This window comes from Hipposideros armiger, unplaced genomic scaffold (assembly GCF_001890085.2).
Source record: "Hipposideros armiger isolate ML-2016 unplaced genomic scaffold, ASM189008v1 scaffold_93, whole genome shotgun sequence".
NCBI classification, from domain to species: Eukaryota; Metazoa; Chordata; class Mammalia; order Chiroptera; family Hipposideridae; genus Hipposideros; species Hipposideros armiger.
Window position 1 is genome coordinate 102,621 of NW_017731443.1, and position 22,496 is coordinate 125,116.

Genomic DNA, 22,496 nt, shown 5'->3' on the forward strand with positions numbered 1-22,496 from the left:
CACCCAGTCCGGGGGCTCTGCCTCTGCCATTACTTACGGCTGCTGCCCCCTCGCATTTCCTGGTGATTCCACGCCAGCGGCCCCAGGTCAGGGGGCTGGGTCCTGGTGAGAGGACATCGCCTCTGCCATTCGTCCCTCTGCTGCTGCCACTACTGTGGCCTCCCCAACCTCCCCGAGGCTGCGTCGGCCCCCAGCCTCTCCAGTCTGTCAGGCCTGGGCCCCTTCGCACCACCCAGCCTGTCCTCAAGATGGTCCCCCACCCTGTGCTTGGGCCCATTGATCAGGAATGGCTGGGGGGCTCCTAGCTGGGGAAGGGAGGGAGCCAGGAGGGGGGACTGGGAGAGGGAGGGGGAGACTTTGCAACGTCAGAGCCTTCCCACCTGCCCGCCTCCTGCACAGCCTCGCGCCTGCTGCTGGACAAGCCCAGCCAGTAACCTCAGACCGTGTGAGGGTGGCTTGAAGAAGGGACCCTGTACAGCCCAGAGCCAGGGTCCCCCCTGCAGAGACCAGGTGCCCCGCTCAGGTGGAGAACCAAGACCTGAGCGACTGTGTTGGGAAGAAGGTCCTACCGACAAACTGAGAATGAAGTGAGCACCTGAGAGCTGAGCTGTGCTGCTGAATGGACCAGGAGGCAAGGAGTGGCTGACCACCCCTCCTGGCAGGCAGGGGCCCCCTTGGGCGGCAGTCACAGCGCCACCCTAGCTGAACAGGGCTTCTCCAGGAGCAGGACATCCAGGCTGCTGTCCCCATGGCAGGTACAGTGCGGGCAGCTGAGGCAGCCCCATGGGTTGGCTAGGCTTCAGGGTGAGTGGGGCAGAGCAGAGACTGGGCGTGGGGACCAAGGAAACCCCACTGGACCCAGGCCCTGGGCAGGAAGGAGGGTGGGGGAGGGGCACCTCAGGCTGAGGCCTCAGATCCTGTCAGGGCAGGGCTGATGGACTCGAAGCCACCGCACAATTATGGGGTGCTGACAGCCAGGGGGACAGAGCTGTTTCTGGGAGGTGAAAGCCTTATCAGGCGTGGGGAATCTCGGACCTGTCCCCTCCCCTCTCTGGGCCTCACCCCTTGAGTATCAGGATAAGGGCTGGGCGAGAAGCCTCTGACTTCCTCTCCAGACCTGACTGATGCTGTGGGCCTAACCCTGAGGGCTGCTGGCTTTTAGAAGAACTGGGCAGAGGACAGGCCCCTCCCCAGAGTTCCTGAGGGCACTGAGTGGTGGGACATTGATCGGGACGGGCAGGGAGCCAGTGACCAGCCTGTGAAGCCCCCAGGCCCAGAGAAGCCATGAGCTTCTCCCCTTGGGACCCACCACCATGGACCCTGGGGGCTGGCATCAGTTACCTGGATGTCATATTGGCAGTTGCTCATCTGATGGCCTTGTCCAGGTGGCGGGGGACATCTGCCTATCCACCCTTCATGCTCTTCTGGGAGATGCAGACCTGATGTGCTCCATCACTCTCAGAGAGTCACACCCCACCCACCCCCAGAACCCAGAAATCCAGTGGCTTTAGCGAGGCACCACTTCTCACACGTGGCCCTGGGTCCCACACTCTCACCAGGCACCTACTCTGTGCCAGCTCTGGCCAGGTGCTGTCAACCTGTTAGCTCATTCGTCACTCTCTTCACCCGTCCATCTATTTCTGTCCGTCCATCCAACACTGAAATCCCACCTCTGCCCAGGGGATCCCATGGTTTTACCAGGCCCTTGGTCCTTCCTAGGGCTGCTAGAAACTAACTGTCTGTTTTTCAGGATTTTTTTTTCCTCTTTAAAAATTTTTCATTGTGTAAAATATACATAACATAAATATTACCATCGTAACCATGTTAAGTGTACAGTTCAGTGGCATTAAGTACATGCACGCTGTTGTGCAACCATCCCTACCACCCATGTCCAGAGCTTTATTCATCTTCATCTTGCAAAACTGAAACTCTGTCCCCATTAAACACTAACTCCCCATCTCCCTCCCTCAGTCCCTGGCACCCACATTTCCATTTTCTGTCAATGAATTTAATGACTCTAGGGACCTCCTATAAGTGGAATCATATAGTATTTATCCTTTGGTGACTGGCTTATTTCATTCAGCATAATGTCCTCAAGGTTCATCCATGTTGTAGCATGTGTCAGAATTTCTTTCTTTTTAAGGCTGAGTAATAATAATGAATAATGTGTCTGGAGTTTGCTTATCCATTCGTCCATCGATGGCCACTTGGTTTGCTTCCACCTTTTGCCTGCTATGAATACCGCTGCTACGAGCATGGGCGTACAGTTTATCTGTTCAGGTCCCTGCTCTCGATTCTTTTGGGTATATACCTAACAGTAAATAAAGTTATTGGGTCATCTGTTAATTCTAAGTTTAATTTTTTGAGGAACCATCATTCTATTTTCCACAATGGCTGCATCATTTTACATTCCCACGAATAGTACACAAGGGCTCCAATTTCTCCACATCCTAGCCAACACTCACAGCTTTGTTTTTGTTATTGTTGTTTTTTTTGTTTGGGTAATAGCCATTCTAATGGGTATAAAGTAATATCTCATTGTAGTTAGGATTTTTCTTTTTAACCAGAAGGGTAGCGGGTGGCAAAGCTTTTGGCCAAGACTTGTGCCAGGATTGCAGATCAAAAGACAGGATCTTTAGAAAAACATGAGGAGGCCAGAGCAGAAAGATGGCTTCCGGACGCAGGATTTGGGCAGGTTTTCGAGGTCAGAGAAGGATAAGAGCAAGTCGTGGTAATTCATGGGCTCTCCTCTCAGCTCAGCTCTCCTTAAGCAGGACCAGGCAGTGGGGTCTCCACAGAGCTGAGAAAGAACCCCCACCCAACTCCCACAACCTCACATGTCCCATCATCCATAATGTGGGTCATTTTTGAAGGGCCTACTCTGTGCCAGGCCCTGCACGTGTCCTCACAAATCCTCACATCAGCCCTACGAGGCAGGAATTAAGAATCATTTGCTATGCATGTGGAAATGGAGGCTCTGAGAGATGAAATAATTTGCTCAAGGCCCCATGGCCACCTGATGGCTCAAAGAGTCCCTGGGGAGCCAGACGGGCCTGGTCTCCGGACTCCAGCTTTAAGTGAGCGTTTACCTCATGAGGTGATGCTGAGTCAAGTTAACTATGGGAACACAGGCCTGGCAGTCACAGAGGGCTTCCTGAAGGAAGAAGCACCTAGGTACAGCCTGAAGGAAGGGGGCTCACTGGGTAGAGTTGGGGTGGGTGAGGCAAGCAAGAGCCTACACTTCTCTCCTCTCTCCCCAGCCTTCCTCTCTGCCGGCCTGGGGGTACTGGCACCCTCAGAGACTTACACCCTGCCTATGACCAGCTCCAGCTGGGAGCCCCGGCTGGTTTCTCCGAGTCCATCCGGCCCTTCCACTGACTCCACAGGGATCCAAGTCGGGGCCGAGCCCACGGGGCAGGGTCCCAAGAACCCATGTGTGTCTAGCGTGACAGTCCAGCTGGAGATGAAGGCCCTGTGGGAGGAATTCAACCAGCTGGGCACAGAGATGATTGTCACCAAGGCAGGCAGGTGTGAGCAGCGGGTGGGGGTGCACGTGTGTGGTGGGGGCAGGGGCCCGGCTGGAGCCGCAGTCAGGCTGCATGGCACCTCCCTCCTGCAGGAGGATGTTCCCCACCTTCCAGGTGAAGATCCTGGGCATGGACTCACTGGCTGACTATGCCCTGCTCATGGACTTCGTACCCCTGGATGACAAGAGATACAGGTCTGGGGACCAGCGGGGGGAGGCGGCTCAGACCTCAGGTGCTGAGACAGGAAGTCAACCCCCAGCTGCACTCTGTGGCGGCAGGGCCCCCGTCCGAGCAGCTAGTGTCAGGGAGGCCTATCCTAGGGCAATCATGGGAGCCTGGTGGCAGGGGGCAGCCCAACCCAGGGCAGCCGACAGGCTGAAGTGGCAGTGGGCTAGCCTGGGCAGGCAGAGTGGGCTAGCCCAGGGCAGCAGGTGTAGCCACAGGGATCTCAGGGCCAGAGAGCAGCCTTGGAGCCTCCGGGTCCTCGTGTGCAAGATGGCAATAGTGCGTGGGCAGTAGTGGAGACGGTGATGGCCCCTGCGCTCCGCCAGTCTAGTTCCAGGTGGGGGCAGCAGATGAGGTGCTGTGGGGTGCACATGAGGCACCCTCACCACCTTGCTCTGCTCCCCAGATATGCCTTCCACAGCTCAGCCTGGCTGGTGGCAGGCAAGGCGGACCCGGCCACACCCGGCCGCGTGCACTTCCATCCCGACTCACCCGCCAAGGGCGCCCAGTGGATGCGTCAGATCGTGTCCTTCGACAAGCTCAAGCTGACCAACAATCTGCTGGATGACAACGGCCACGTGAGGCCCGGGTCACAGCGGGGAGGGGCTGCCTGGTCAGGGGGCATTGGGGCCTGATTGTGACAAAGCCTGGAGCCAGGGTTGGCTGGGCCTGTGGCGCCCAGCATCCCTGCCCTCTACTGACTGTCAAAGCTGGGGGACTGCGCTCGCCTGGCGGGGGTCGGGCAGCAGATGGGACTGTCCAGGCAGCTGGGGAAGTGGGTTAGGGGCGTGGGAATGTTCCAGCAAACACTGTCCTTCTCATGGAACGCCCACCACCAACCAGGCCAGTTGTAGGTGCCAGGACATAGCACTGTTGACACTTTGTCAGGTAGGCAAAGGTCTCTGCCCTCACAGGGCTCACCTCGGGTAGGGGGCACATGGTGAGCGAAGAATCCAGAAGTCACTGGATGCAGTGTCTCAGGTGGTAATGAATGCCAGGAGAAGAAGGAACCGGTGGGGGTGGGGTGGGGATGGCTGAGCCGGAGGTGGCTGCTCCTTTCAGGGGGCCCAGGAAACTGCTGAGGTGATATTTGAACAGAGATCTAAAGGACGCGGAGGAGGAAGCCCATGCATACAGATGGGGAGCTGTGGTAGGCAAAAAAACACCCAAAACTAAACAAAACAAAAAACAGCAAGTGCAAAGGCCCTGAAGCTAGAGAATGTGGGATGAACTGGGGGAACTTGCAAGGGGGCTCCTGTGTGGCTGGAGTGGAGGGGGTGGGGGTGGGGAGAGTCTGGATGCGGCTGGGCTGATCTGCAGGGCCAGCTGGCTTTTACGCTGTGTGGGGTGGGAGCCACAGGAAGGTTTTGAGGACAGGGTGACATGCTGTGACTCACTGGGGCTGCTATGTGGAGAATGGTCAGAAGGGCCAGGTGGAGGCAGGGAGACCAGCCAGGAGGCAGCTGAGGAAGCCCAGGTGAAAGGTGATGGAGGTCAGACAGGGTAGAGGCGGTGGGGTGAGGGAGGTGGCCAGACTCTGGTTAGTCCTGAAGGCAAAGCAGGCAGCCGGATGTGGGTGTGAGCGAAGGCCGAGCAGCAAGGATGCTCAGACATAAGGGGCTTTGACGCAGAACTGTAGACTGTCAAGTTGACGCTGCACCATCAACACAAAAAAGGGGGGCAGCAGGCCCACGGCAGTCTCTCTGCCCCAGGGAGGAGGGCTTCAGCCTCAGTGGTAGCTTGCTGCTGTCCCCCACCCCTGCGCACCCCTTTTCTGCACCTCCCACAGATCATTCTCAACTCCATGCACCGCTACCAGCCTCGCTTCCATGTGGTTTTCGTGGACCCACGCAAGGACAGCGAACGCTACGCCCAGGAGAACTTCAAGTCCTTCATCTTCACAGAGACCCAGTTCACAGCCGTGACAGCGTATCAGAACCACCGAGTGGGTTGGGCACAGCTCACGGGGCACCTGCCAGCCCATGTCACAGGGGTGGGGACGGAGACCTAAGCCTCTTAGCCCCCACATACACACAGACCTTAGCCCTTCTCTCCTTCCCTGGGACTCAGGGAACATCTGCCCACAGCCATTCCCCTGCCTGCATATCCACTGGCTCTGTGGTCTGGGTCCCAGGGCCTCCTGACCAGCGGGTCCAGGGAGGACAAGACGGCTGAGCCTGGGGCCCCACAGCCTTTCCCCGGCTCAGTGCTGGCCCATAATTTTACTTTCTCCTCTGCAGATCACCCAGCTGAAAATCGCCAGCAACCCTTTTGCCAAGGGCTTTAGGGAGAGTGACCCGGACTCCTGGTACAGTCTGGCCCCTGCCAGTTCTACCCTGCTGCCCTAATCTAGCCCCATACCCACATCCCCAGGCATCTCCTAAGACCCCTGCTGCTGACTCTTGTTTCAGGGTCACGCCCACTGACTTGTCCTGGGGTCCCACTATCTGACTCTGAACCATGCCCTTGGCCTGGGTTCTTCACCCTGCCCCTGACCCCATTCCTGCCTGCCCTATCTTCAGGACTGGATCTCCACGGCCCCTGCTCAGTGTTCCAGCCCGGAGTGGCAGCAGCCTCAGCCCCTGCCTGATGAAGGGCTCCACAGAGCAGGAGAAAGGTCAGCCCCCAGACCCACAGACACAGTTGGGACCAGGCCCTGCTTTGTGGGTGGGAAGCAAGTGCACAGGGTCACAGGGCCCAAGAAGCAGCTCCAGCATGCTCAGCAAGCCCAATGGGCACTGTGTGGACAGAGAGGGGGAAGCAGAGATTTCTGAAACAATTTGGGGCCCAGGGCAGACAGAACAGGACAGGAAAACGGTGCTGAGAGCAGGGTGCGGGTGTCAGGTGGGCTTCCTGGAGGAGGTGGTTCCCAAGCTGGGGCTTAAAGGACTGGGAAGGGTTTAGATAGAGGGAGAAAGTAGGGGAGAAACTCCAGGCAGAGGAGAGAGCAAGAGTAAAGGCTGAGAGGTGGGCAACTTGAAAGGGGAGGCGCAGAAGGGGACAGGGCAGGCTGTGGGTGTGAGGGGCGGTCTAGGGTCTACTCAGACCATTTTCTCCCTCAGACCCCAACAAGGCTCCAGCCTCCACCTCCAGAACCCCTGCCCGACTCCACCATCAGCTGCTGGCCCCCCCTGAGGCTCTGCTGGCCCCAGCCACCTATCGGCCCCTCACTTACCAGGACCTATACCCTGGAGTCTCAAGCCCCCTTGGAATCCCAAGGGCCCGACCAACACCATACCCCCTCCCCAATATCCAGGCTGACAGGGATCAGGAGGGCCTACCTCTCCCAGCTGGGCTGGGGCTTCTGTCCCCCAGCACCATGTGCCTGGGGTCTCGCCAGGACCCTCAGTGATAGTGGGTCCCCTGTGGACAGTCTTCCTACCTTGGGCCCCACCCTTCCAGCCTCACCTCAGCAGAGAACCCCTCTTTTCCCAAGGACAGCAATGCAGGTGGAAGCCCAGAGAAGGAGGCTGCCTGCTCAGTCACAGCAAACCTGGGATGGTGCCAGACTTGGAACCAGGCCCCCTACCTCCCAATCTGTCCCCTTCTGTCTTGGGGGGGGGGACTCCTCCAAACCCTGCTTTACCCCTCCCTTACCCTCAACATTAAACTATTTGGCATGGGTAGTCAGAGCACTTCTGTCCTCAGGGATTGGGGTGGAGGGCCTCAGGAATGCCCAGACCCCAGAGTCTGGTCTGCGGGCGTCCCAAAGCTCTGCCCAGTGCAGTTCGTATCCTGGAAGAACAGAGTGATGGTCAACGTGGTGACAACAGTCGAGTGGTAGGACTGTGTGGGAGGCTGAGGTTGCTGCCCTGCCTTACGTGCCCAAATGAGGACTGAAACCGCAGCACGGAGAGGCAAGTGCTCCAAGTCAAAGCAAAGTATGGTGACACCTACCATTCCACGTTTAGGTGCTGTACGGAAGGCTAGGGTTGTCTGTCCTCGAGGGGCCAGGGTCTTGTGGATAGGTGCAGAACCACAACAGGCCATGACCTCATGGGCCAAGGTGGGGCGGGTGGAGGGATTTGAGAATCTGATCAAGATTCGAGACAGGAGAGCTTCTAGAGAAAGTGACATTTAAACTAACACCTAAAGGAGAAGAAATTGTTGGGGAGCGGGGACTGGACGAAGGGAGAAAACTCAGGGCAAAGGCCTGGGGCTGGAGTGGGTCCCTTGGAGCGGTAGCGCGCGGCGCGCGCCACCTAGCGGAACCAGGAAAAGAGCCCCGGAGGGCACTCCTCCTCCCGCCTCTGACGTCTTCGGCCTCCCAAGGGGAGCCCCCTGAACCCGCTAAACGCCGACTCCGCCCATCCTGTGAGGTCCTTGGAGAGACACCAACACAAGTGGGGGCGCAGGGACGCGGAGCCCGGCGGGGCCTCAACAGAAAGACACCCCGCCTCCTGACCTCCGCGGTCAGAAGGGCTGGGTTCGGTTGCCGGGCTGGGCACCACCCAAGCTGCTCCGAAGGGATCGAAGACACTCGCCGGACGCCCCCCCCGCCAGCTCCGCCCCTGGCCCAGGCCCGCCCCTCTGCCGGCAGCCCAAGGTCTATGGCCGCGCCCCTTCCGGCCACGCCCCCATCTCAGGACGAAGGATCTCCCCCAAGCTCCGCCCGCCGCTTTCCCGTCTGGGGCCCTGCTCTCTGTCCTGTGGAGGCCCCGCCCCGTCCCTCGGAGCCCCGCCCCCAAAGGAGCTGCCGCAGCTTCTGAGCCTCAAGGGGCCGGGAGGGGCGGGGCGTTAGGGCCAACTCCTCCCACGGCCCCCGCCGGGTTGCCAAGAGTGTGAGCGCTGCCCCGCCCCTTTTCTCCCGAGGCCCGGCGCCCTTGTCCCGGCAGCGCCCGGCCGGACATGCTGCCCGACTGCCTGTCAGCGGAGGGCGAGTGGCGCTGCCGGCGGCTGCTGGCGGAGGCTACAGCCCGGCTCCGCGCGCGGCCCGCGGCGGCCGCAGTGCTTGTGCCGCTGTGCTTGGTACGCGGGGTCCCGGCGCTGCTCTACACGCTGCGGTCCAGTCGCCTGGTCGGGAGGCACAAGGGGGACGTCAGGTACACCGCCCGAGAACTCTTTTTCCCTTTTAGGAGGAAGGAGGCCGCTGAACCCCGGAGACCGCCGGGACCGTGGGCAAGGCGCTTAGCCTCTCCGCGCCTCGGAGAATGGGTCCGCGGAGAGCATGTCGGTCCCGGGCTATGACCGGGTTGGCGACCCGCGCGCGTCCCTCCTCCTGGAGCCTGGGAGTGCTTCTGCCCCAGCTCATTGCCGAGTCCCCCGAGGAGCGTCCGCACCACCTCGGGCTGCGACACCGAAGTAGCGTCCCACTCTCGAAAAAGCAGGACTCCGCCCCCTCCCGGCGACTATGGGGGAGTTTACGGTCCCAGAGCCTAGGAAGAGCACGAGACAGGGCTTCCCGGTTTCCGCCCTGGCCCCGCCTTCGGCGCGATCTGGGGCCACCTTAGAATTTGTGTGTCTAAGCCCCAGGGCTTCTCTCCTTTACCTCCACTGCTGAGCCTGGAGAGATCTGACTTGCCAGAAGCCTCCCTGCAAACTAGGGGCCGAGGCTTAGGTGGGTCACTGCCGCTTTGCCACAGCTGCCATCCCCACCCCCTCCATGGCCCTAACAGCCCAAGGACCAGGCTGCCTGTGCCTGTTTAGTTTCCCAGGCGGCAAGTGTGACCCCGCTGACCAGGATGTGGTGCACACGGCCCTGAGGGAGACCCGCGAGGAGCTGGGCCTGGCTGTACCTGAGGAACATGTGTGGGGGGTCCTGCAGCCCGTGTATGACCAGGTGAGCACACCAGGCCCTGAGGCTATTGCCAGCCCTTTACCCCATTGCCCCACTCTGCCTGCCGAGGGACAAGGAGCACGGTCGTGGACTGGCAGGCGTAGGATGCGGTGGAGCACCAGACACCCGCCTGGAAGTCTCTTCTGTCCCCCACACAACCCATCAAGGAGGGGCCAGGGTTATTTTTATCCCCTTTTAAACGGCCCCTGGGTGAGCCAGCTCTGCTCAGCTTGGTGGATGAGGGTTGGGGAAGGTTTCACAAGCTAGGAAGGAATTGAATGACAAGTGGCAGATTTTAGGGTAGCAAAAGTAAGGGAAGGTTGTTCTAAGTGGAGGGAACAGTCTGCAAAGGCCCAGAGGCCTGAACGCGGGGCCCAAGTCAAGTCAGCATGGCGGAGTGAGCCCCAAGGTAGGGACCAGATGCACCTGGCCTTGACAGCTAAAGGCCTCTGGACAGCAAGATGGGGTCTTCCTCTCAGGTTCCCCTCCCCAGTCGCAAAGCCCTGCCAAGGCCACGTCTCCCCTGACTGTCTGCTTTCCTGCCCCAGAGCAAGGCCACCGTGGTGCCTGTGCTTGCTGGTGTGGGCCCACTGGATCCCCAGAATCTCAAGCCCAATCCCAAGGAGGTGAGTGGGGGGTGGGGGTGGGGCTGAGGAACTGGGTTGTCCCAATGGGGGGAGGCAGCAGTGGCCAGTCCTCTGTCCACCCTCTCACCGCCTCCTTCTCACAGGTGGACGAGGTGTTTGCACTGCCCCTAGCCCACCTGCTGCAGGCACAGAACCAGGGCTATACCCACTTCTGCCAGGGTGGCCACTTCCGCTACACACTGCCTGTCTTCCTTCACGGGCCACACCGTGTCTGGGGGCTCACAGCTATCATCACCGAGTTCACCCTGCAGCTGTTGGCACCGGGTGCCTACCAGCCCCGCCTGGTCATCCCTGGGCTGTCCAGGGGCTGAAGCCCTCGCCCTAAGTAGCCCCTGCCTTCCCCTGCCAGACCAGCTCTATTCCAGGACTGAATAAAGAGCCTTTACCAACTCTATTGTCAGTTAAATCTGCGCTGGGGCCCTTCCCTTGGGCAAACCCCACAGGACAGCTGGTCTGGCTGGGGCGCCTCTGTCCAATCACAATGTCATCCACAGCAGTGGGCACTTGTGTGTGCCAGGTACTTGGAGTCATTTCTCTCATTTCACCCACAGCCCTATGAGATGGGGCCAACACTCCCTGGCTGGTGAGACTGGGGCTCAGGGAGGATAGACACCTTGCTCAAGGTCACCCCAAGCGGGGATCCGAACCAGGTCCTCTTTGACTCAAGCCCAAACTCTTAGCTGCTGTACTGTTCCCTCCTCCATGCATCACTGCAGGTATCTGGAGGGGAGCCCTGCATGTTACTGCCGAGTGCCCACCATGCACCAGCTGCTGTGCTGGGGCCACATCGCGGACCAGCCAGATGCTGGCCTGGCCTCTGGGGTAGACCTAGACCAGGTCACACAGATAATTGTGTGATTGCACAGTAATCGATCACAGATAATACTGGAATTATACATTACTTATGTAGACCAGGGTTCTGTGAGAGAGTTGAGGGGGTCGGTGGTCTGACCTTGACAGGGTGGAGTGGTCAGTGTTAGCCAGGACAAGTGATAGAAAATTCCACCCACCAACTGACTGCCAAGAGATGGTGATTACAAACTCCAGAGATACACTAGCTTCAGGCGTGGCTGGATCCAGGGGCCCTTTCTCTGTGCTTCCCACTGTTGGGCCTCACTCTCAGGAGCATCCTCCAATCCACAGGGATGAGCGGTGAGGAGAGGGCAACAGCTCTAGGATGGCTCAGCACCAGTGTTCCATCAGCAGAAAGCACAGCTGCCCCTCGGCCAGTCTAACACAGAATTGCACTGTCAGGGCCTGCCTTCGGTCACATGCCCTTCCCCGAGCCTGTCATGTGGCCTGCTGGCTTTGGACTTCATTGAATGGCAGAGCCTGGGCACAAGGCTGGGGAAGAGGATGAACCTCCTGGACTGAGAATAGGGAAGGGGTGGCCTCCAAAGGACCACTGGGAAGGGGGAAGTTTGAGCAGGCAAAAGCCAGCTAAGTTCTCCTTCAGAGAGTGACCTTGAAATCAAAAGTGAGCAGGAGTGGGCCGGGTCAAAGGGCAGGGGAAGGAAGTGGGGGCAGAAGGAGCAGCACATGCACAAAGAGTAAACTGGCAATAAGGGTTGGGGGTGGCCCCAACACTAGGGACCCCATGAGGCACCAAGAGAACACGCATTAGTGATGGGTTAGGATTTTATTCCAAGCCCCGAGAGGGGGAGAGGTGTTGAAGTGGTCTGATTCATGTTTTAAAAAGCTTGAGCTGCAAGGGGACCAGACTTCAGATGCTCTCTTCCCGGGCGCCCCCCTCCATAGAAGCCCTCCCACCTCACCTCCCCAGGCACTCCCTCCACACCTCCCCAAGTGCCCCAGCACTCCTCCCCGTTCCCACACACCTTCCCACATGCTCTCTCCTCCTGCACCCCTCCCGTCTCACCTGCCTCTTCCCCACACCCCCCTCTCATTGTCCCTCACACTCCTTGTGTCACCTCTGGCCCTCCAGCCTTCTTACCCAGGAGCAGGGCTGCATGACGGTGGTAAAAATAACTCTCTGACAGCATGTGAATGGGGGAGGGAGGGAAGTGGCGAGGGAGGAGACAGGAGGCTGAGGCCCCCCTACCTCTCACTAAGGGACCCTTGGGGTTGAGCCCAGGGAGGTGCTATCTCCTGAGCCCCAGCCCCTCCCCCACAGGAGGAGGCCCTTGGTCACACTTGCTGTCACAGGGCACCTCAGTCAGGCGCACACCCAGCGCCAGCAGCGAACCAAACCAGGTGGAGGAGCTCTGAGAGCAGTAAGTAGCACAGCCGGCCAGACTGCCTGCACACTGGGTCCCCTCCAGGGTGGAGCCCCCCTCCCCTCCCCCCCCCCACCCCACCTGCCTTGACCTTGTGCTCTGTCGTCAGATCCTGGCTGCCACCCAAGACCCCACCCCCAGCACCCTCAGTGATGCCTCTGTGAGGTCCCCTCATCTCCAGGCTGCAGGGGCTTCTGTGAATCCCCGCCCCATGCCTGAGCCCCCATGGCGGCGCGGCGACCGCAGCGGGTGAGCATGCAGGAGCACATGGCCATCGATGTGAACCCAGGTCCCATCCGGCCTATCCACCTCATTTCTGACTACTTTCCGCACTTCTACCCGTTTTCTGAGTCCGCCCTGCGTGCCCCAGACCCGCGCCCTGCAGTGGTCCCCACCATCAGTTCTGCACCCCAGCTGCAGCCGGACCCAGAGCCAGAGGGAGACTCAGATGACAGCAGTTAAGTGGGGGCAGGGGACAAGGGGGGCACCCTAGGCCCAGCCCAGCCAGGGTGCGTTCTGGGCACCCCCAGACACCTGACAGAGAGGGGCAAGGCAGGAGGCATGATGCTATGTGTGGGGGGGCAGTTCAGGTGGGCACTGACCCTGACTGCCACCTGCTCTTAGCTGCCCTGGGCACCCTTGAGTTCACGCTTCTTTTTGATGTGGACAACAGCGCCCTGCACTGCACAGCTCACCGTGCCAAGGTAAGGATGGGGTCGAGGGGTCTTTGGGCCGTGGGCCTGAGCCACAGGTCTGCCCCACATCCAGTCTCTTCCCAGGGCCTCAAGCCACCAGCCTCAGGCTCCATGGACACCTACATCAAAGCCAATCTGCTTCCAGGGGCCAGCAAGGTGACGGCAAGACCCAGGCCCCTACTGCTGCCCCTTGGCCACACACCCAGCCTAGAGCTCCCCATTGCTGGGATGTACAATTGGGGATCCTATCAGGGAGGTGGGCCAGGGTGGGGTCCTGGGGACTGAGGCGGCCCTGACCCACCCTGCCTGGCCCCCAGGCCAGCCAGCTGAGGACACGCACCGTTCGGGGCACAAGGGGACCTGTCTGGGAAGAGACACTTACCTATCACGGCTTCACCCGCCAGGATGCTGGGCGCAAGACCCTGCGGTGAGGATTGGGCCTGGCCACGGGGGAGCAGGGCGGAGTGGGGGCTTGCCTGGCCAGGTGTGACTTGGGTGTCCACCAGGCTGTGCGTGTGTGAGGACCCACGGCTGCGGCGACGGCGGCAGGCGCCTCTGCTGGGGGAGCTGCGGGTGCCCCTGAGGAAGCTGGTGCCCAACCGAGCCAGGAGCTTCGATGTGTGTCTGGAGAAGCGGAGGCTGGTGAGTGGGGCTGGTGCACAGGGTGGGGCTTCGGGGGCCAGGAGCCTGGGGAGCTGGAGAGAGAAGCGGGGGGATCCAGGCAGCGTCTAGCCAAGGCAAGGTAACTGAGCTCTCTGCTTTCAGACCAAGAGGCCCAAGAGCCTGGATACAGCCCGTGGCATGTCCCTGTATGAGGAGGTGGGTAGGATAGCAGGACTGAGCAGGGATGTGGAAGGGACAGGCCTGGGGTGGCCCAGGCTGACGCGCATCATGCAGGGGCCGAGTGGGCTTGGAGAAACAGAGGCCACCTCTCACAGGATCTGTGAGCGCCGGAGCATTGGGGGACAGCCAGGCAAGTGGCAGGAAGGGGAGGATGATTTCCATACCAGGGGAGCCCAGAGGAGCTGGGCCAGAGGACAAGCAGAGCCCTCAGGGGACAGAGACCCAGGCCACCTTGAAGCAGAGGTGGGATTTGTCAGTGGCCCAAGGAGCTGAGAGGGCAGGGGGGGAATGGACAGGGCGAGGCTCCCTGACTGCCAGGACGACCCCTGGGGTAGTGTGGGTGCCACTCCTAGAACTGGGAGTCCTTGACAGGCCCTTGTCAAAAGGTAGTGACGGTGACTGCAGGGGGCCCGGGCCCCACAGGAAACTAGGCCAGAGCCCCTTTCGCCCAGGAGGGATGGGGCACCTGCCAGGCTGTGGCAAGGGCTGGCCCAGGCCCCTCTCACATGGAAGGCTGGAGCCACAAGTTACTACAGCTACCGACTAACCAAGGCCAGGCTAGTCCCACCAAGGTGAGGCAGGTACCCCGTGCCACCCGCTTGCCATCCCAGACCCCACACACAGCAGTGCCGCGGTGCACGGTGAGTGCTCACGGAGCACTTCCTGAGAACCAAATGCGGCACAGTGGTTGGGTTTCTGCAAATTGAATCCTATGTTAAGTGTGGGAGAAGCATGTTCTTCCCAGACATTCTCCCGAGTCCTTTGGAAGCACAAGGGGCCGAGTGTGGCAAAGGACATTCAGCATCTAGACCTGTACGTCCTTGGGTAGAGAACAGCTTCAGAGGCACAGGGCTTGCCCTGTAGGAGAGTGGCGATGGGCACTGAGTGGGAGGCCACTCAGAAAGCTCTTAGCATGTTTGTGGCACTCGGTAACATCAGTTTCCTTCCTCTCCACGATGAAGATGCCCTGAGCTGACCAGTCACATTGCCTGAGCAAGCCCCTCCCCTTCTTAGGCCCTCGAGGGCACAGTTGACCCATTAAGTTCCCTTCCAGGGCACCAGGTCAGTGGCTGTTTCTGGAAATTGAATCATGAAGTTAAGTCACTGGCCCGATTTCTTTGCAGCCAGTGTGAGTCCTCACATCCTGGCCAACACTGGTAGGTGGGTGGGTGGGTGAACTTTGGGTCCACCCAGGGGCTGACCCCAGCCTACCCTGCAGGAGGTGGAGGCAGAGGTGGCCGGGGAGGAACGCGGGCGCATCCTGCTGTCACTGTGCTACAGCTCTCAGCGGGGCGGCCTGCTGGTGGGTGTGCTGCGCTGTGCCCACCTCGCCCCCATGGACGCCAATGGCTACTCGGACCCCTTCGTCCGCCTGTGAGTGTGAAAAGGGGTAGGTAGGCAGGTGGGCATGGGAGTTCCTCAGAGCCCCCCTGGGGCTGACCTCTCCAGGACCGCACCCAACCCGACTCCATCCTCCCCAGTTTCCTGCATCCAAATGTGGGAAAGAAATCTAAATACAAGACCAGTGTTCGGAAGAAGACCCTGAACCCTGAGTTCAATGAGGTAGGTCAGGGCTGTGCCGGGCCAGTCCTGGCTGCTCTGGGGTGGAGGAGGTCAGCGTCCTGCCTCAGTCAGAAAGCGCAGGTCCCAGCTAACCTGAGCCACTCACCTGCCTAAGCCTGCTTCTGAATGTGAAGGACCCGAGGCAGCCTCTTGCCTGCCTTTGTCCCCCTCCCCGCAGGAGTTCTTCTACGCTGGCCCAAGGGAGGAGCTGGCCCAGAAGACACTGCTGGTGTCTGTGTGGGACTATGACCTGGGCACAGCCAATGACTTCATTGGTGAGTGGGAGTGCAGGGGAACTGAGTGGGGGGGCCCAATGGGTTCCTGACACCTATCATCCAACCCAGGTGGGGTGCAGCTGAGTGGCTGGGCCAGTGGGGAACGCCAGCGACACTGGCACGAGTGCCTAGACAACAGTGACTGCCGGCTGGAGCTGTGGCACACACTGGACGGTGTGCCCTTCCAGCTCAGCGGCTAGCAGGGGCACCTGCCCTGACCCTGCTCACCGCTTCTCCCCGAAACTGACCCGCGGATGTCTCCACAGAGCTGCGAAGACTTGGGGCTGCCTCACCTACTGTGCCCAGCTCCTAGTCAAACTGTTTCCTCCCTTGATCTTCCAGATCTGCCCACTGCCAAACCAGGAAGAATAAACCTCTCGTCCAAACCAGGCCAGACCGAGCCTGTTCTTTCCCTGCCCATCGCCTCCCAGGGCAGTCTAAGTCCTGCTCTCCTTGCCCCACCTTCCAGAGGCCCAGGCCTGCACCCCAGGCCACAGCTTTCCCCTCACCACCCCAGGAAAAGCCCCTCCTCCCCGCCCCTGCTTCCTGCACGAGGGCTGGTGCTCAGGATGGTCTAGGAGGCTCACTGACCCACAAGAGGCCAAGCTGTGTATTCATGACATGACCTTGAGCTGACGCACCCCTCCCAATCCTCTGCCTCAGTCTGGGAAACAGGCCTCCATGGGTAACGGGCCACGGGTGGCTGGGTGAAGAGCAAGGCCACAGAGAAGCTGCAACAGGACAGTGGGCAGCACTCGCTTTATTGTCCAGGGGTCCAGACAGATGGACGCCAGCCAGGGCAGGGGGCTCAGGCGGTGGCCTGCCTGGCCTGGTGCTGCAGGGCGAACCGCTGCATCCGCTCCTCAAGCTCCGGCCGGAAGTGACGGATCAGGCCCTGAGGGGGGGTGGGGGTGGGGGCACTGTGTGAAATGGGGTCTGAACTCCCCCACTGCCCTGGGCTCTCAGCACCCCACCCTAGTGCCATGTAGCTGGGTAGTGAGTACCTGCACAGGCCAGGCGGCCCCGTCACCCAAGGCACAAATGGTGTGGCCCTCGATCTGCTTGCTGATCTCCCACAGGGAGTCGATCTCAGCCGGCCGGGCATCCCCCCTCACGAAGCGGGCCATCACCTTGTTCATCCAGTCCACACCTGCAGCCACGGCAGCAAGAGAGGGCCTGATGGTCTCCTCTAGCCAGGGTGTGGGGGATGGCACTTGAGGGGTGCAGGCCACAGCGGGTGGGGACTAAGAGATACCACAGCAGGCCGGGAGGCAGCAGCTGTTAATTCAGGGTTCAGAGCTCACCCCACCTTTGTCGTACGACCAATGCAGGCCCAGGGTGACCAGAGAAAAAGCCCCCACCCTGCCTGGGGTGCTCACCCTCACGGCATGGGGTGCACTGGCCACAGCTCTCGTGCTTGTAGAACTCAATGAGGCGGGCGATGGCTTTCACAATGTCTGTCTGGAGTGACAAGGGACAGTGAGCGGGCACCCAAGGCCTGAGCCTCAGCCCCCAGCAGTGCCCACTTCATGGGCACGCTCCCCCACAGCAGCTCTGCTCCCTCCTCTCCCACTTCACTGTATCTCAGGCTGCAAGAACAGGGACCCACGAATTGGCAAGCGTTCTCAGAGAAGCCCGGGGAGGGGTTCTAAGCAGGCTGGCATGAGGCAGGGGCTGGGTTGGAAGCATGGGCCAGCCCTTACCGAGCGGTCCATGACGATCACTGCGGCTGTGCCCAGACCCGTCTGCGCCTGCACCAGCCCGTCGAAGTCCATCAGCACCGTCTCACACACGGACTTGGGGATCAGTGGGGTGGACGAGCCGCCGGGGATCACAGCAAGGAGGTTGTCCCAGCCACCCGTGACTCCCCCTGGAATCCCCATCAGTTCCCAAAAGGATGAATGGTCAGGGCTGGGTCTGGCACACCTGCCTAGTCCTAAGCCCAGGGCCTGTCAGCCCGAACCCCCACCCCAGAGGCCCTTCCTGCCCTGGTTCTCTCCAAGGACACCCTGCCCCGTCTTCCCATGTGGCCCCAGGCCTCACCAGCATGCTTTTCAATCAGTTCCTTCAATGGTACAGACATCTCCTCCTCCACAGTGCAAGGGTGGTTGACGTGGCCAGAGATGTTGAACAGTTTGGTGCCCGAGTTGCGCTCGCGGCCAAAGCTGGCAAACCAGGCACCCCCACGGCGGCAGATGGTGGGGGACACAGCCACTGTCTCCACATTGGCCACAGTTGTGGGGCAGCCAAACACTCCTGTGAGGAAATGGAACAAGGGACTGGTAGCTGCCAGGGGTGGGCACAGGTTGGAACAGGTTTCCTGGCAATGGGGTCTGTCCCAGGGTCCTGCTCATGTGGCAGAGAGCACCCCCATCATTTTATCATTCTCATCCCCACTGGACCCCAAATTCCAACAGGAGCTGCATCACCTTGTTCATCACCCTGACCTTTGCTCCCAGAGGGTTGGAGGGGACTTGGGTATCTCCCATGGGGGCTGAGGCGGGCGGTACTGGGGCAGCCTCTGCTGTTAGCACTCTACTTTCTGTGTCTGGCCTCCAAGGCAGAAGGAACTCAGAAATACCCTAAGAATGACCAGGGGAACGTGAAGCCAGATCTCAGATGTCACAGGACAAGACTCAAGAATGGGCTGGGGGGCCGGCCGAGTGGCTCAGTTGGTTAACGGTTGGCTTAAGAGCGCGAGCTCTGAGCAACAGGGCTGCCGGTTCGATTCCCACATGGGCCAGTAACGCTGTACCCGAGCTGAGCTGCTACTGAGCTGCCAACAGGTGGCAGGATGGCTCAGCTGGTGTAACAACAAGACTGCCTGTTCGATGGTGGGCTAAGCCCACTCGCAACGACTGAACTCAGCACCTTGAGCTGAGCTGCCGCCCAGATGGCTCAGTGGATAGAGCATGCGCTCTTAACAACAAGGCTGCTGGTTCGACTCCCACATGGGATGGTGGCTACGCCCACCCGCAAGTAAGACTGAACACAGCACCTTGAGCTTAGAGGCCAGAAGCTGCCGATGGGCAGCCAGATCGTGACTGGTGCCCTCCACAATGAAGATTGAAGAACAACTTGGCCGGCCCCCTTTCCCAACCCCCAACACTGTTCCCCTCCACCAATTCCCTAATAAAATCTTAAAAACAAAAACAAAAAAAGAATGGGCTGGGTCTTACCCACATCTGCAGGGAAGGGCGGCTTCAGGCGGGGCTTGCCCTGCTTGCCCTCAATGGACTCGATGAGTGCCGTTTCCTCCCCGCAGATGTAGGCCCCAGCCCCCCGTATCACGAACACGTCAAAATCATAGCCGGAGCCACAGGCGTTCTTGCCGATCAGACCAGCCTCATAGGCCTCTCGGATGGCTACCTGTGGGACAGGAATATGACGGCACCGTCCCCAAGAACCCAGGAACACTGTGTATGTGGGGGACGAGGGGGTACGGGCCCAGTGAGTCCATCAGCAAATCCAGGGCAAAAGCTCCCTTTGGACACAAGTGGAGGACACTTTGGGCAAGGGTGGGGACTTCTACAGTGTATGTGCCATTACAACAACACTTGAAAATTCTCCAACTGTACATATTTTTAAAAGAAAGATTTTAGGAAATAATTAAAATTTAGCAAGTAGTTTCCTAGGTAATGATCTGTGGGAGATTTTTCTCTTGTGTGTGTGGTTTCCTATTTTTATAATGAGTAAGTACTACTTCTGCAGTAGAGAAAAAGACCCTAGATGTTTATTTTAAAATATGTAATAACAAGTCTTATGCACAATGCAATTATGTGCTAGGGCACTGTTCCACGTGCTATTCCTGTATCCCTCGTCACTGCTGGGTAGGAGCCTAACAGAAAGGTGTGATTCTGACCCTGCACCAGTTACTATAGGCGTCACCGAACTAATTACTGAAATGACCCCTTGACCCTTCTGCAGGAAATGTGCCCTCATTATGAGTTCCCCAGCCCACCTGCACCCTAGGACTCATGGAGCCCTGGAAGGCCTCCTAAGTTGAGGCTTTGGGGACAGAGGAAAAGCCCAGAGAAGGAGGCTTTGGGGGCCATGTCCCATCCCATTCACAATGCATGCAGGAGTGACCACCACTCTCCCAGTTTGACCCCAGACAGATCAGGCGCTAAAATCTAAGAACAACTATGCCAGGTAAGGGGGCGTGTGAGTGTACACCGAGCGCCTCCTCCTCTGTGGACGCCCCTCCCCCGGCTCACCTGCAGATTGGAGGCCTCATTGTAGAATTCCCCTCGGATGTAGATGTAGGCTGCCCGGGCGCCCATGGCCCGGCCCCCGACTAGGCAGCCTTCCACCAGCTTGTGGGGGTCGTGGCGCATGATCTCCCGGTCCTTGCAGGTTCCGGGCTCCCCTTCATCTGCGTTTACCACCAGATACTTGGGCCTGTCAGGACCAGCAGGTCAGTTAGGCTACAGGGCCACCAGCACTGAGCTTTCAACCCCCAATTTACCCAAGGAAGCCTCAAAGATGTCTCCTCTGAAGCCAGTCCTTCTCTGCCCTCCCGACATATTCTCAGGGGTGTGCTTGCTCATCACCAGTGACAGGGAGCTCACTGCCTAGTCCCACTTCGGGTGGCTATTACCACAGGAAAGGTCTTCGTTCTCTCAGTACAAATGTCTCTCCTTGTGCTTTCCCGGGAGCCCAAACGCTGCTCTGCTCACATAGAACCGTTCTGAACTTCCGCCATATCTCTGGGGCCAAAAGGTAAAGTAGCTGACGTTTACCATTTGCCTTCTATGTGCTGACCATGGTGCGGGCCAAAAGCTATACAAACCTTACCTCTTTAATCCCTGCACAATACAATACCCATTTATAAAAGAGAACACTGAGCTTCATAAAGGCCAGGGAACTGCCCAAAGCTATACGATTAGAAGGCAAAGCTGGGAATTGATCAACTAAGTCTCCAAGTCAAAATCTTGTTTTGATTCTGCTACCCCTCAAGTCTCCCTTGAGGAAGACCAGAGAGAACTGAGTCCCACCAAGTTAAGCTCCGGTAACTTTTTCCCACTTTATTCACTCCAAGTAAACAACCCAAAGGCCTGGGTAAGCCACAGCCACCCCCAGGGTTTCTCCTACAACCCCATCTCTGCCTCCCTACACACACCTGCCATCTGAGGGCTTATTCATGAAGCTCCACTTGAGGCCAGTGGGGAAGCCAGCGCCTCCACGGCCCCGCAAGCCTGATGCCTTGACCTCACCCAGGATCCAGTCAGGCCCCTTCAGCAGGATCTCCTTTGTCTTGTACCAGTCACCTCGACTCTGGGCACCTTTCAGCCTGAACAGAGTAGGGAAGGCAGTGAAGAGGAGGCCCTGCCCCAGGACCCACCAGGCTAAGGGTACCATCTCACCTCCAGTCATGACGGCCATACAGGTTGGTGAAGATCCGGTCTTCATCCTTCAGTGAGCCAAATGAGGTTTTCTTGGGCGCTGTCTGGGAATACAGAAGGTTAGGAGGCCCAGCGGAGCTCTGGGGTCATGAAAAGCCAGGCCAGAAGCTACAGATTCTTGGGTCCCCGATTAGAGGGGGGTGGGCTGCAGAGAGGGTAGAGGCCTAAGGCTCAGAACCCTTTGTAGCAATAGTAGCTACCATCACCACTTAGTAAACACTTCCTGTTCAGCAGGCGCTAGGCTAAGCATTTTACATCCAAAACCCCACTGCATCCTCATAACCCTGAGACAGGAATGATTTTACAGAGTAGGAAACTGAGGCTGAGAGCAAAATGAACGCATGGGAGAGCATACGGCCAAAGGCAGGCAGGTGGAATTTGATCTCAGGTCTGTCTGTGGCCAAAACCCATATCTGAACCACAACACTACACTGCCTCCCTGGGCCCAGTGTGATGTCATGTCCATTTACTTGTCTGGCTGTCCTACTGGACCAAAACTTGGGTAGGCCAGGGTCTTATATTACTAACTCTGCTGGAAGCAAAATGCGTTTAGTTATGGAGAAGAAATGCCTCACTAGGGCTCGGACACAAAGGTGATGGAGGGAGGCCCATTTGGGATAAAACTGATGAGGAGAGGTGGGGTCTGGAATGCACATAGCCCAGTGGTGAGCACCCCAGCTGAGGGCTAAGGGAAACCGGCTTCCAGACTTCCATCCCCTTAAAAGCCACTACAGGGAGCAGAGCTCTGGACGGGGAAAGGGGAGGCACACATCCCTCTCCAAAACTGTTTCCTGCATCTGTAAAATGGGGCAAAGATACATTCACGCCCGACAAGTCTATGGCACGGAGGGAATAAGACTCGGATGCTTCGCCTCCTGCAAAATTTCCCCCCTAGGCTGCAGGACTGTTAAATAAGTGGGGGAGGGGGGCTGGTGGGGGTGGTGGAGTCAGCCTCCCGTTGGGACCCTTCTACACCCAGCCTAGACAGGCAGCCTTCCTGCAGGGCTGACAAGATGAGGAGGGTTCTCCAGAAGGCACTACAGACCCAAGAGACAGAGCGCGCAGAGGCGCGGCAGCGTGACCCGCCCGCGAACACCCCTGGCTCGAACCAGCCCGGGACTCACCGTGTCGCTGCTGAAACGCACAGACACCCGCGCAGGGAGCGACCCGCCGAGCAGCCTCCGTGCCGCCAGCATCGCGGGAACCAGCCCAGTCACCTCTCGCTGTCACCTTCACGGTTCTAAGGCAAGAGGAACCCGAGCTACCGAGACGCTCGACGGCGCACAGGAAGCACGTCACGCAC

General features: G+C 59.1%; 4 protein-coding genes across 6 annotated transcripts; 3 read left to right on the forward strand and 1 right to left on the reverse strand.

Annotated features, from left to right (window-relative positions):
* Positions 1–354: 354 nt before the first annotated feature.
* TBX10 (T-box transcription factor 10) lies at positions 355–8,202 on the forward strand. The gene is made up of 8 exons (XM_019645167.1): positions 355–755; positions 3,261–3,528; positions 3,620–3,721; positions 4,159–4,330; positions 5,542–5,697; positions 5,993–6,060; positions 6,275–6,369; positions 6,815–8,202. The coding sequence occupies exons 1-8, from the start codon at positions 749–751 to the stop codon at positions 7,102–7,104; spliced, it is 1,158 nt and encodes a 385-aa protein (XP_019500712.1). The 5' UTR covers positions 355–748; the 3' UTR covers positions 7,105–8,202.
* Positions 8,203–8,364: 162 nt separating this feature from the next.
* On the forward strand, positions 8,365–12,614 carry NUDT8 (nudix hydrolase 8). 2 transcript variants are annotated; one of them, XM_019645528.1, is made up of 5 exons: positions 8,365–8,794; positions 9,399–9,531; positions 10,077–10,154; positions 12,310–12,409; positions 12,522–12,614. In XM_019645528.1, exons 1-5 carry the CDS (start codon positions 8,601–8,603, stop codon positions 12,563–12,565), a joined length of 549 nt encoding a protein of 182 aa, XP_019501073.1. In that variant the 5' UTR covers positions 8,365–8,600; the 3' UTR covers positions 12,566–12,614. The 2 variants fall into 2 exon arrangements, with proteins under 2 accessions (XP_019501073.1, XP_019501072.1); XM_019645527.1 differs by lacking the exons at positions 12,310–12,409; positions 12,522–12,614 and adding an exon at positions 10,259–10,564 and having other exon boundaries at positions 8,382–8,794.
* Positions 12,615–12,623: 9 nt separating this feature from the next.
* LOC109384284 (double C2-like domain-containing protein gamma) lies at positions 12,624–16,178 on the forward strand. Of its 2 annotated transcripts, XM_019645526.1 has the most exons (10): positions 12,624–12,869; positions 13,037–13,116; positions 13,192–13,263; positions 13,425–13,534; positions 13,614–13,749; positions 13,873–13,926; positions 15,170–15,324; positions 15,432–15,513; positions 15,692–15,788; positions 15,858–16,178. In XM_019645526.1, exons 1-10 carry the CDS (start codon positions 12,638–12,640, stop codon positions 15,986–15,988), a joined length of 1,149 nt encoding a protein of 382 aa, XP_019501071.1. In that variant the 5' UTR covers positions 12,624–12,637; the 3' UTR covers positions 15,989–16,178. The 2 variants fall into 2 exon arrangements, with proteins under 2 accessions (XP_019501071.1, XP_019501070.1); XM_019645525.1 differs by having other exon boundaries at positions 13,037–13,263.
* A 350-nt stretch (positions 16,179–16,528) lies between these two features.
* Positions 16,529–22,490, reverse strand: NDUFV1 (NADH:ubiquinone oxidoreductase core subunit V1). Its single transcript, XM_019645524.1, has 10 exons — positions 22,318–22,490; positions 21,155–21,237; positions 20,911–21,081; positions 20,006–20,189; positions 18,968–19,157; positions 17,832–18,044; positions 17,492–17,658; positions 17,168–17,249; positions 16,793–16,938; positions 16,529–16,683 (listed from the first exon to the last, which is right to left on the reverse strand). Exons 1-10 carry the CDS (start codon positions 22,387–22,389, stop codon positions 16,597–16,599), a joined length of 1,395 nt encoding a protein of 464 aa, XP_019501069.1. The 5' UTR covers positions 22,390–22,490; the 3' UTR covers positions 16,529–16,596.
* Positions 22,491–22,496: the final 6 nt, after the last annotated feature.